Source organism: Mya arenaria, chromosome 8 (genome assembly GCF_026914265.1).
Source record: "Mya arenaria isolate MELC-2E11 chromosome 8, ASM2691426v1".
Lineage (NCBI taxonomy): Eukaryota > Metazoa > Mollusca > Bivalvia > Myida > Myidae > Mya > Mya arenaria.
In genome coordinates this window covers 65,118,363-65,132,351 of record NC_069129.1, presented here as the reverse complement: position 1 = coordinate 65,132,351, position 13,989 = coordinate 65,118,363, and the positions used below count along the sequence as shown (strand labels likewise).

Here is a 13,989-nt window from a genome sequence, read left to right as displayed (position 1 = left end):
CACAAAGATGTTCCTTTTTATTGCATAGATCATATGCCAATATAGCACCATAGTCAGTGAACTGATCATTAGTTACTTTTCAATCTTGTTTATACACTGCGACTACAACATTTACATTTTTGTTTTTCAGACATTTGACCAAGAAAAATTGGAGTTGAAATAAAAATAAAAAATCACAACCTATTTAAAAAAAGGGTGGGTGAAGCCATCCACTTAAAACAACAAATGATGAATTACAACGTAATTATCTATTTCAACTGTGTAATTTTAAGGCAATACCTTACAAAGTAATCATTTTATTACATTCTCTGTCCACGGAATATTTAAAAGACATACAATGATATTTTGTTCATCTCTTAATTGTTTAAAAAAAAAGGTGTTGCATACAAAAGATGGAAAAAAGGTTTTGCATTTTCCAAAAAATAAGGAGTAAATCTGATGTTAATTGAATTTAGCATGGCCTTAGTCAGTTTTCAAGGTGGTTTATATTTACAACAGAAGACTGTCTTTAAACTGAACAGTAATAACGTAGGCAATCAAACTATTTGAAAATAATATTCCTATACACATTGTTTTTCACGTTTGTTAAAAACTTAAATTAATGGGTCAAGATTTTTCAAATCCAATGCCATAACTGCAATGGCCAGGTTGACCATGCTTCTTATTGATACCTTATAAGAGTGCGTAAGCTCCAGGGAAATAACTCTGAACTAACTACCGGTAGCAATGAATTAAACTTTTCCAAGAAATGATGGCTGTAACATTGTGACTAAGTTTAAAAGATTGGATATAATGGCATTGTAGCTAAGTAAAGCTTAGATATAAATGTTATCAACAATGGACAACTTTTAGGACGCCTTCCTTGTGCAACGGATTATCCCATAATCAAATACGGTGCAAATAAAAAAGGTTTGAAGTTATAATCTGCACAGGGTATAAAACTACATCTTTTATTGTAAAATTGGCATACATGTAGCTCTGGAGTTACTAAGGTGATTTACCGCATTAATGAAATTGACCTAGGCCCATATAAACTCACCTCTTGAGTTGTGAGATTGAGACTTAGAAATGTGAGTTCTTAAATGTTACAAAATATCGTTAATGTAAATGTTTTCAACAGAAGATATGTGAACAATTAAAGAACCTGTTATTATTTAAGACCCTCTTAATAGTTAAAGATACCAAAAACCTTACCATTGTTGCTCTTCATATTATGTGATCATTAAGTTCTTCATTAATATAATATGTAATTATGTTAAGTTTTATTAAAACCTTGTTCCAAGTTGGGAAGATAGAGGACAGAACCAGCCTTATTGATGCACGGACATATTATTTGTACTGTCACCTTATCTACAACTGGGGATAACAATTTCTGTCAACAAGAGTTGTCACAGAGACAGCACACTCGACTATTCCACTGCTTTTCAGTGTAAGGATTGAAAAGTTTTGACGAAACATGCATGGATCACTGTTAGATTAGATTTCAATGCAATACATGATGAGCCGAGATATTAACATAAATGTGGTTACATGCAAAATTTAAACGAGAATTTCTAAGTCTAATAATAAAGGGCCATTATTTGCAAAATACAGTTATCTAACTTGGTTATTCAATTAAGTTGGGTGGTTGAATACCATTGTATAAAGTCTAAATGCAATACATCAAATAGTTGCTGAGATATTATCCTATGTGTGCTAACATGCAAGACCTTAACCAGAATTTCTAAGTCGCATAATAAAGGGGCAAAAATTATATATTATGAAAGATAGAGTTATCTTACTTGATTAAATAAGAAGGTTAAATAGATGGGAGCCTGTGTGTAAAGTTTCAATGCAATACATGATGTATTTGCTAAGGTATTGACTTAAAAGTGGTTACATGCAAAACCTTAACTAGATTTTCTAAGTCGAATAATAAAGGGCAATTTTTGGCATTAAATGCAAACTAGAGCTATCTAACTTGTTTAATTAAGTAGGTTGGATGGTTGACTACAATTGTATAAAGTCTCAATGCAATACCTGAAGTAGTTGCTGAGATATTAACCTATGTGTGCTTACACTCAAAACCTTAACCAGAATTTCAAAGTTGAATAATAAAGGGCAATTATTTGCATAAAATGCAAACTAGAGTTATCTAACTTGGTTTATTTAGTAGGTTGGATGGTTGAGTACCATTGTATCAAGTCTCAATGCAATACCTCAAGTAGTTGCTGAGATATTAATCTATGTGTGCTTACATGCAAAACCTTAACCAGAATTTCTAAGTCAAATAATAAAGGCCTATTTTTTGCATTAAATGTAAACTAAAGTTATCTAACTTGGTTAATTAAGTCAGTTGGATGGTTGAGTACCATTGTATAAAGTCTGAATGCAATACTTCAAGTAGTTGCCAAGATATTAACCTATGTGTGCTTGCACGCAAAACCTTAACCAAGGTGTGACGCCGACGCTTGGGTGAGTAGTATAGCTCTCCATATTCTTCGAATAGTCGAGCTAAAAATGTAGAAAAAGCATTACAAAATGACAAAAAAGTAGTACAACAGAAGTCTGCCAAGTACTGAACTGGTAACAATTACATAATTTCATCATAATAACAATATGTTATAAACAAGAGATGCCACAGAGACAGTGCACCCGATTATTCTGCTGCTTTTAAGGTAAAGGAAATCTTGCAAAGTTTTGGTTGAAACATGCATGGATCACTGTTATATTACCATGCAAAACCTTATCCAGAATTTTAAAAGCCCATAAGTTAAAAACAGTGTTATCAAACTTCATTAATTAAATACAAAATGAAGGTTGGATAGTTTGGAACACAAACCTAAAGTTTCGATACAATACATGATGTATTTGCTGAAATAATAACTTAAAGGTGCTTACATGCAAACCCTTAACCAAGATGTGACGCCGATGATATTAGGTGAGAAGTATAGCTCTCCATATTCTTCGATTAGTCAAATTAAGAATAATAGAATCAAGGACAATATATCATGTCATCAAGATCTAATATCATGGCATCGAGATATCTCAGCAACAATCTAAAACTTCATAACAATCATAACAGAGTTTTTCATTTTTCTTTTACAGCAAAACAACAACAAAATTAAAAATATACACTCATGAATAAAAAAAGAAATCATGTTACTATGCACACTGCCCATTAATGTAGCAAAAATTCAGTGACTTTCAAATTGAATTTTTTAAAAATGTGTATACAAAATGGCAAGATAAATTGTGTACACAGTCTAAGCCAAACTAGAGGAAGCTATTTTGGCTCCTTATAGAAAGTCTACATCTAATTGAAAGGTCCATATATACTGGTAATCTGTATGATTCCGTTTTCTGGTTGTTCTGTACTGAACAAAAAGCAATCCAGCTTAATTCAGTTATCTACAATGTTTCTAACCAAAACAACAAACTCAAACCATAAAAACATGCCTCGAAAAAGTCAAACAAGCCGAGGCTTTTATCATTTCGACCTATATTGACTACCAAGCGTGCGTGTACTTCTGTGTGTGACAGGCATTTCATAAAAATGGTATTCAAGACAACAAAGGACATAATTATTATGCAGAACTGAATTTCTAAAAAGAAACAGTGTAAAAGTATTAAACCTGATTACTGGATACCAGCAATCAAAAACTATTTCCAATTATAAAACACTTGCAATGGTACAAAAAATGTTTGCATCACAATCAAATAAAACAGAGAAATATAATAAAACTGAAATTAGGTATTAAAATTATTATCAAGAACACATCAACAAATTCTGTATCCACTACTTTAATAGCAGGGTAAAAGATTTCACCATTCTAGAAGTGGTGGAGATTAGCACAAGCCCACAAGCCCTGAATTGGTACCGTAATATAATTTCCAGGCTTGTTCAAGTTATTGATTTTATACAGCAGGGCTTCTTGACAGATTTTGATGGCAAGCACTTATTAAAGAAGATGGGTTTGTTCATCCAAGTCTAATTTTGATGTCTGTTCTAGTTCTTCCTTTGCAACTCCTTCAACCTTCGGCTAGGTGTTTCTTCAGACAGCCTCTTGCCAGAACTAGAACATTTATTTCTGTCCTTCCTATCCACACTTGGCTTATCACTTTCCATGAGTAATTGCCTTGCCTTGCTCTTCAGTATCTTCTCATTTAGGCTCCTATAACTCCCCTCCGCCGAGGTGTTTTTTGTGCTTAAGCTGCTATTCCCAGGAGTTTTTCCTCTGTCAACGTCTACTGATAACTTTCTTAATTGACTCTTGAAACTTCTTTCCACAGTTGCATCATATGATTGAAGTAATATCTGGGCTTTTTCTTTTAAAATCTTGTCCTTATGTCTATCTTTACTTGGTGCAGAAGCTGGTTGTTTTGGAGAGCAACTCTTCCTAAAACAGTCCATCATTTCTTTCTCAAGTTCCTTAATGGGAGGTAGGATTTCTCTTTGAATTGTTCTGCTTTTCATTGTGATAACTTTTTTATCTTCTGATAATTGTCGACAATATATTTTTACTGTTTCTGTTCTTTTGGACTGCTGATGTACTGCTTTTTGTTTATTAGTGAAAATACGTGTCCGAGTCTGAAATGTTCCTGAATGATTTTCGGCAGAACGACTTGTTTTCTTTCCTTTTCGTAAGTTCTGTTCCACATAGTTGACAAAGCCATTAAAAACTTCTTTCATGTCATCACAAGAATCAAGTTTATCAGTGTGTAAGAAAGTTTCACTCTCTTCTGAACCAGACTGACTTGTGTTCCCCAGTCGAAGAGAGGAACATTGTGAGACGCCCTGTGTTTGCTGGAAATCGGGAGATACTATGTCCAATGGTTTATGCAGACTTGCTGTGTCACAGGGCTGTGTTAGGCCTGCTGTGTCAAAGGGCTGTGTTAGGCCTGCTGTGTCACACGGCTGTGTTAGGCCTGCTGTGTCAAAGGGCTGCGTTAGACCTGCTGTGTCAAAGGGCTGTGTTAGGCCTGCTGTGTCAAAGGGCTGCGTTAGGCCTGCTGTGTCAAACGGCTGTGTTAGGCCTGCTGTGTCAAACGGCTGTGTTAGGCCTGCTGTGTCAAACGGCTGTGTTAGGCCTGCTGTGTCAAACGGCTGTGTTAGGCCTGCTGTGTCAAAGGGCTGTGTTTTCAAGGGAGGAGATGGGCCTGCTGTGTCAGAGAGCTGAGGTGGGCCTGTTGTGTCCGAGGGCTTTGGTGGGCCTGCTGTGTCCATGGGAGGTGATGGGCCAGCTGTGTCCGAGGGCTGAGGTGGGCCTGTTGTGTCCAATAACACTGCTGTGTATTCAGGCCGAGATGGGTCTGTTTCAGCTAAGGGTTGAGAAACACCTATAATGTCTGAGAGATTGTGGGGATCTTCTGTTTCTAAAGGTTTAAACAAGCCTGCTTTGTCTGAGGGTTGCAGGACATCTGATGTATCTCCTAACTTAGACATACCTTCTCTATATGTGTGTTTTAAGGAATCTGCTATATCTTTGGGCTCCGGTGGATCTTCGGACGAGGATTGAAACAGATCTGCTTTCTCTGAGTCCAATTCCTCTGAGCGTTCAGGGGAGCTTGCCACTTTCAATGGCTGTGAAGAGTTAACCATAGATTCAGACCAAACTGTCATGGCCAAGTGCTGAAGTGGGCCTGCTTTGGTTAGGGGCTGGGGCTGGTCTGGTAAGTCCGAGGAATATGACTCACTAACTATGTCTGGAGACTGCTTTATCTGCCAGTCAGGGGCCAGCACTGGAGAATGGGGCTGCCCCTCCAACACTGGGCATGACAGGGCAGGCCATTTCTCCATAGAACACTCACTGCCAGATACAGAATCCTCAACATTGTCTGTTGTATCTTGCTCACATGGTTCTGCATGTGTTTTGTTCTGAATGGTTACCTTAGATACAGCTGAGTCTTCATTACTTGTTGAATGTACATGATTCTTATCATCTTTATATGCCTGCTTTAAACACTGTTCATTATTCTGAGTTTTCTTGCTACAAGTACATGAAATGCTTTCAATGTCAATCTCATGAATGTTGATTTGATTATTTGTGAGTTGACCTAAAACTACATCCATTCTTTTTAAAGCAACAACAAGCTCTCTTTTAGAGGTTTTCTTGGATTTCTTGTTTGATTGACACCTAGTATTTCTAACCGTTCTACTCTCTGAGAAGTCACATTTAATAGCACTGGAGTGACTGTCTACAACTGTATTCTCAACAGTCCTTTGACCCGAATGCAAACTACTACTTTCCGTCATTTGTTTCTCACTATTTGATAAAATTTCATCTGTGGTATTTGAGACGACCACATTATCACGTTCATTGTCCACACTCTCCCTGCCAATGTCCATATTGCCACCACTCTGAACCCCAGAACTTGAAAACAGGCTAGAAGTAGAAAGCTCATCACTGTAGTAAGATTTCATGATGTTTATATCATCGCTGTTGTTGTTACTGTCACTGCTGAAACTCCCACTGAGCTGGATGTGCTTCGGGTCAACATTGTCTGCAATCAATTATGAACAATTGTAACTGAATAACTTTGAAAACTTTGTATCACATTTAAAAAACATCCTGACAAAAACCTATTTCAAGTTTAAAGATTGACTAAGAATTTTAACATCAATATTCATGATCAAATGAAATTCACTGTGAAAATAGTTAGTGCTATTGAAGTTATACTCATTTGCGACGAACGCTTGATGCTTGATTACCCGCTTGCAGTGTTTGCCCTGCATTGCAACAGGGATTTAAAACAAAACAGTTTGTTAAAGTTTTAATAGATAGACACTCAGTCAAATGCATCGCTGATAAAGCCTAATTAACGATTCATTATCCTACCATTGTAACTTTCAATAGTTTTGCTGTGTCCAATGTCAGTGGTGTTGCTTGTGTTGGACCCTGATGGACAATAGTTTGAGTCCCACTCTAAAATGTAAACCATCTACATTGTACACAAACATTCACAATATAATTGCAAACAATGATGAACAAAGTTAAAGCTTAACATTCAGATTTTCAAAGACAATACAGAGACTGAACGTGTATATTTTTATGTCAGATGCTGTAAATGTAATAAATGCAAACCAAGATGTATATAATAAGTCTTAAAACAAGAGCCGTCGTAAGACAGCGCGCTCAACTATGCCGTTTTGACTTAGAATAAAATAACGATGTAATAATACCAAGTTTGGTCTCTTTATGTCAAACCTAACTAAAATTATATTCGATACATAAGGTGACTTTGATGCTGTCCTCCCACCAGCCCACCCAAACAATGACGCAAGTCATTCAAATAACTTGATTTCCCATTATGAAAATGTGGTTAAGAATATACAAATATGCCTTTCAAAGAAAATTTAAAAAAAAATAATTCAAGGGCCATAATTTGTATTTAGGCTTAAAACGGAGTTATGTTTCTTGTTGTAAGATGGTCGTTAATAATTCTGAATTTTATTAAGTGCATTTAATAAACGGTATAGAAGTTTTTTTTATTAAAATCCCAACTTGCCCTTAACATTTACTTGCCTAAAGCTTTAACCTAAGTCAATCAGGGGCCATAACTTGTTTTAAGGATATGGAGTTATGTAACCTCATTGGGTGATGGTCCTGAACAATTGTGTGAAGTATTAAGTCAATTGAATGAAGGGTATAGAAGTTAATAAACAATATCACAACCTGCCCTAAAACTTTAACCCAAGTTCCATAGTCAATCAGGGGCCATAATTTGTATAAAAGATAATATGGAGTTATCTAACTCATTATGTGATAGCTCTGAACATCTGTGTGAAGTATTAAGTCAATTGAATGAATGGTATTGGAGTTTTAAGTGAAAATCCCAACTTGCCCTAAAACTTTAACCTGCCCTAAAACTTTAACCTAAGTCAATCAGGGGCCATAACTTGTATTTAGGATAATATGGAGTTATGTAACCTCATTGTGTGATGGTCCTGAACAACTGTGTGAAGTATCAAGTCAATTGAACAAAGGATATAGAAGTTATCAATAAATATTCCAACTTGCCCTTAAACTTTAACCTAAGTTCCATAGTCAATCAGGGGCCATAATTTGTGTAAAGAATAATATGGAGTTATCTAACCTCATCATGTGATGGCCCTGAACAACTGCATGCAGTATTAAGTCAATTGAATGTAGGGTATTGGACTTATAAGTGAAAATCCCAACTTGCCCTAAAACTTTAACCGGACGCCGACGCCAGGGCGAGTAGTATAGCCCACCTATTCTTCGAATAGTCAAGCTAAAAATGCTACAAGTATGTCACAAAAAGTTTATCAAAGTATGATTTTATTTGGCATGGTCTACCCGGTAGTCCAAATAATATCACCCTGTATATCTAGAACTATTGTTTAACCTTTTTCTAGAACTATAGTTTATTCTTTTTATCATGTTGACTCCAATTCTTGTGACTAAAATAGAGCTTAAAGTAAACACTGAAACCCATTGCTTGGTAAGAAACTAGCTCTTGAATAGTGTGTATTTACAGCAAACGAAATTAGACTTTTGGAAAAACAAGCCTGAATTCTTACTTTACTTTTGACATCAAAGATAATTTTGGAATAAGACCTGCAATACATAATTCAGAATTTGAACAAGATCTGCAAACATTTTACCAGAAAAGGGCTTGCAGGCTTGTGCTCATTTAATATTGATGAGGCCTTGACAAAGATACCACTTTTGAGATTAAACAAGGTCCAACTTGAATGTAAGAGTTACACAGATACCTATATCACCGCACCACCTTGCCGGTTAATGACCATATTAAATTATTATTATTTTTTTTTATTAAGCTTAAATAGCATTATTACCCACCTATATAATTACTCAGTTTCTTTCACAAATTAATATTTTAAATCCAAGTCCACATGCATCTGTTTGTCCTGAGTAATAAAAGGACTTGTTAATCTCTCAATTAGTTTAACAGTAATGAATATTTATGTCAGGGTGGTTCGGCGCCATGTCAAATTGTCAATTAATATCTGAAAAACATATTTTTGAAGGGAAGAAACAGGATCTAGATATTTCCACACTAAAACACTGTGTGTTATGTGCCAACTTAGACCTGTTCACTTCAGAAGCCATACATGCATTATTCAACATCTTACCTTTAAGACTACTTAGGATCTTTCGTTGGGAGCCTGAGCACACAAACTCAAAAGCCCTAAACGGAGCTATTAGATTTTTCTTCATAACCTCTGCAAATAAAAAAAAGTTAAGTCTATAAACATATCAGCATATATAAATACATACAGTATGGCCATTTCAAAGATAGATATGGCCATACATTAAAGAATTCAATAATATTGAAAATACTAAAAAAAAGATTATTTTTTTTCAGTGTAAGATTGTAATAAATTTCATCCAGTAACAACGGGATATACTGTGTAAAACCTTAATGGCTAAAAATAGATTGCTCACTTTGGGTCACGGACACTACGGACCATGGACATTACGGACCAGACATTACGGACCAGATTTAGGGACACTACGGACCAGATTAAGGGACATTACGGACCATCTTCAGAAACTTACGGACCATGATTTATAATGTTTTTAAACATTTTTTTTTAATTTATTCACTCATTGGTCTTAAATTTGTTAATAAAAACGTGAATATGAGTGCTCAGTATGACAATTATCTTTAATGTAACTGAAAAATCCCCAGAAATTGCCAGTTTTAAACATCATTGTGAACGTTGGCAACATCTACGCTGTGGTACAGGTATAACAGTTTTCTTACAAGATTGGATGATGAACTTGGTAAACATATAAATAACATAGATTTCAAATTTCGACAAATTTCAGTTCCAGGAATGATTAAAACTGATTAACCAATAGCTTGTGTTTAAAACATCATTTTAACATAGTTGTTATAAATACATAGGTCTTATACACCTTTTGGAATTTCACTAGATTTTATATTGAACCATTGATGTATTCGAATTTCACGGGATTTTTCACAGTTATATGGAAGATATAACGTCATACGTAGCACTCATATTCAAGTATTTATTAACAAATTAAAAACTAATGAGTGAATAATTAAAAAAAAATCTATGTTTAAATCATGGTCCGTAAGTTTCTGAAGATGGTCCGTAGTGTCCCTAAATCTGGTCCGTAATGTCTGATCCGTAATGTCCGTAGTGTCCGTAATTCCTCACTTTATCTTTTACAAAATATGACTTATAATTAAACCTAGTAAAATTCTATACACTTACTATTAAAATGTATTTAGATTTAATTATTCATTGAATTTTAGCATAATACGCATTTCGGTTAAAATTACAAAGGAAGTGTATCGTATTATGTCAACATGTGGTGGATCTGATTTACCCTGGTGAACAAGTGCTGGTCTCAATCCACCATTCCGATATTTTTCCATATTGGGTCACCAGATTTATATCGTACAAAAATGGCGTCTATTTTCCGATTCTGATGAATAAATGAGACATTTAAACATGTAAACAGGTTGTCGATGTGATATATGTTACGGGGTTAGTAGTAATGGTCCTGTAGAAGATAAAGGCATTGTATATTCCCGAAGAACGTTCTGTGTTGTTGTTTTAATAAAACATTAATTCTTGAACCATACAGATTATTTCCTATCATTTGGATTTGTCAGTAATCATTGAAAAATTTTCATATTAATTATTATCACATTGGCTGTGATATCTTTGTGTTTATATCTCGCGCAAAAAAAAATTGTACGCGGAGGAGCACACAACAGTTTCATGATGAATCCGGGTCAACTCGGCCCAATTACCTTTTCGGCCTGGTCCAAATCGGCCTACTTTTTGTATTGTTATTATTATACTCATATTCGTTTGTGAATATGTATATGTGACATCCATGGTTGTTGAGTCAGCAATTGGCACGATTGAATCGTCACCGGCGTACTAAGTCCTACACTACTAACAAAAAGTACATCAATTAATTACCGCTTCTGGCAGCTGAACATCAAGGACTGTGTCCTGCAAGTAGGCCGCCTCGTCGGCAGTGGTAGACTCGCCCGTTTCCTCAGGGGCCTGAAATAGTATATTATTATAGTTTTAATTAGTTTAAAAACATCATTAACAACCTTTAAAATTTTCAATTATCAAAGGTGTTGTCAGCGTTCATTAAAACATTCTTACACTTGCACGCCTCTAAATAATTGTGCCAACTTAGGTGTGAACAACTTAATACCATAGACACGCTTTCCTTTCAAAAGTAGGCCGAAAAGGACTAGGCTGAAAAAGACAAGGCCGAAAAGGTAATTGGGCCGAGTTGACCCTACACCTTCATGAGTGACAACGCCAATCTCCTAAATTTCTGTCAAACTTTTTAATCCCAAGATTTTTCAACCCCTTTGTCATCTGAGAAATTAAATACTTTTCAAATCCTTTGTCATTTCCACCCCTAAGAAGACTTAGACTTTTAAATCCATCATAAAATGAAGACATTTCAAACCCAAGTAAATAAAGACTCTTCAATCTTTGATTTCCCACCTTTGGAAAGATAATATTAAAACAATCAACAATTTATTTAGTAATTAACTTTCAAAATGAAGAATTTATTAAGAGTAAAATAGTAAAATGCAGTTAGAATAAAAATGATGAATAATACATAACAAATATTCAATAAATATAAGTACAAAACAAATGAATAAGTAAAAACATGGATTTTGAAGACATCTATATATAGATGGTAATATACAAACTTGCGACAAATTAATACATTACTGTACATAACAATAATTATATACCAAAAACATAACAAATATACATAATACAAACGGAAGTGTTTAAATATATCTCTGAATTAATGAGTCATTTTATAATAAAGATATTAATTGTATTTATATTATAATATATTATTTTCATAAGATTATATTTTCGCTGCATCTATGAGAAGTTTATAGATTCCAACAGAGGTATACACACATCAATTTTCGTAAAATTTAATTTAAACTTATTGGAATTATTGTTAAAAACGACAAGAAAAACCCGTAATATCATTTATTTTTGTTCTTTAAACCATACTTTTATATTAAGTCAGTTTCAAGTTTCTTGCAAAACAAACATTAAAAACAACAACAACTCCTGCTGACCGACAAAAACTCACAGGGGTTTAAACGACTTTGATATATGGGTTGAAATGTTAAAATAGGGGTTAGAGTCTTCAATTTAAGCGTTAAAAAGTCCAACCTGTTATATAGGGGTTGAAAAGTCTTAAATCCAGGGGATGAAAAGTCTTCGTTTGGCGAAGGGGTTGAACTATCTTGGAGGGTGAAAAATCCTGCCCCTCAAAGTGATTACCTTACGGTACAATAAAATTCAAACACGTTTGTGATTCTATACATGTTAGAAATACGTTACACTATATATGGATGTTCAATTAAAACACGCTCAAAGCTAAACAAAAGCAATGCATGTGCAACGTCTCAAAAATTACAACATACGTAAGCTCATTGAAAAAGAGCAGTACTGCTAGCACTTACTTTGTAATCCGCAAAGAATTTGAGACTTAAAAATGCCTTGTATTTGACGCTGCCATCAGACTATCCATATGGGCGTCTTGTAAGTTTGTGGAGTTTTACTGCACAGACAAAATCGGGCGCTGCTTAGAGATACTCTAGTTCTTTAAAATGCGGTAGTCTTTGACACTGGCACACGGTACCCACTTTTTTATTGTGTCCATCCCGGAAGAAGTTAAGAATTGTCTAGTGATGAGGCGCGGATTTGAACCTGCAATTTCTTGTTTGAGTGTTTTACCACTTGACCACGGATTAGCCAAAATGGCATAGAAAAGATTGTCATTCAGTTTGAATGTGTGACACGTTTACTTATTACAAGCAGCCTTTTGTCATGTACCATGACAATGATCGAATAGCGTTCAGTTAACGTTTGGCATAAATTATTGCTTATGGCCATAGCTCAAGTCTATGAAACATACAGTAGCCCCAATCTCACTAAATTGCACGATTAACATTACTTGCATGAAATATATATATCAAGAGATTGGGGCTACTGTATGTATGTATGATTGACAGTCACCCATTTCACAACAGATGATGCAATAAAGTGTTTGACATTGAGTACGCCTGGTTGTGGTCGAATCCATTCAAACAAATTTCCTCAATCCACTATTGTCTGTTGGATCTGTCATTTAAGCCAAAAATAAAAGTCAACAACTTATTAATTATTAATGACATTGAAAATTAGTAACATCATTGAGAAATTGTTTTGTGATGAAGATACTACTTCATATATTGATACTTCATTACGTTTCAGAAGAAATTTTCTGACAAAGAGAATACATATTTATATGTTTATTCCCTACTGAAATCACGTTGTCTAAACGTTGTTTGGCTTTGTCTAAATCAAAAGGTCAATGACTCGCCTCAGTTTATGCTTTTTTACTTAAATTGTATTAACATAACTTATAAGGCCATATACCGTGACACAAAACAAGCGAATGAATGGAATGCGAAACTTGCTGAGAACATGTTCCTGAATTCTGGAACAATATGAAGTCTGAGGATTTACATGTAGGCCAGATGCTCAGTCTCAAATTTTACACATGAACATGAAATTGAGGTTCAAGACGTTAGTGCATAATCATTTTAGATCAATAACAATATCGTATACGTTTTGTACGTTGCTTAATTTACATATTACAATGAAAACTACGGAGAAAAGCCCAGGAGTCGAAAATTTTAACCATTGCAAATAACCTTTTAATATATACACAACATAACTTTCAAAAGAAGCGGTCTGATTTTCGTAGATCGATAACACACATATATACGAACAATAGTATCCAATCATGAGTGGCTATGCATTATCACGGACCTATTTATAAGCCATTTATAGTGGTATGGTTTATAGGTTCGTGATGGTTACTAATTAATTTTAGTCAATGTACAGAAGAGTTTATTTACTGCGTTGTGACTTAACCCAAACGCAACCACCTGCAGTTCAGAGAATAATTCAGAAACCTAACATGATATTTG

At 34.7% G+C, this 13,989-nt stretch overlaps 1 protein-coding gene across 1 annotated transcript; it reads right to left on the bottom strand.

The window, feature by feature from the left end:
* Positions 1-5: 5 nt before the first annotated feature.
* Positions 6-10,657, bottom strand: LOC128243483 (uncharacterized). The gene is made up of 4 exons (XM_052961274.1): positions 10,329-10,657; positions 9,101-9,190; positions 6,819-6,905; positions 6-6,483 (listed from the first exon to the last, which is right to left on the bottom strand). Exons 1-4 carry the CDS (start codon positions 10,375-10,377, stop codon positions 3,989-3,991), a joined length of 2,721 nt encoding a protein of 906 aa, XP_052817234.1. The 5' UTR covers positions 10,378-10,657; the 3' UTR covers positions 6-3,988.
* Between the last annotated feature and the right edge of the window lie 3,332 nt (positions 10,658-13,989).

Bases quoted from the DNA above. Each gene is read 5' to 3' on its own strand.
- LOC128243483 (XM_052961274.1), bottom strand. From the start codon at position 10,377: ATGGAAAAATATCGGAATGGTGGATTGAGACCAGCACTTGTTCACCAG. The intron at 9,191-10,328 runs GTAAATCAGATC...TTTTATTTGCAG, and splicing joins ACCAGCACTTGTTCACCAGG to AGGTTATGAAGAAAAATCTA. The intron at 6,906-9,100 runs GTAAGATGTTGA...TTTACATTTTAG, and splicing joins GATCCTAAGTAGTCTTAAAG to AGTGGGACTCAAACTATTGT.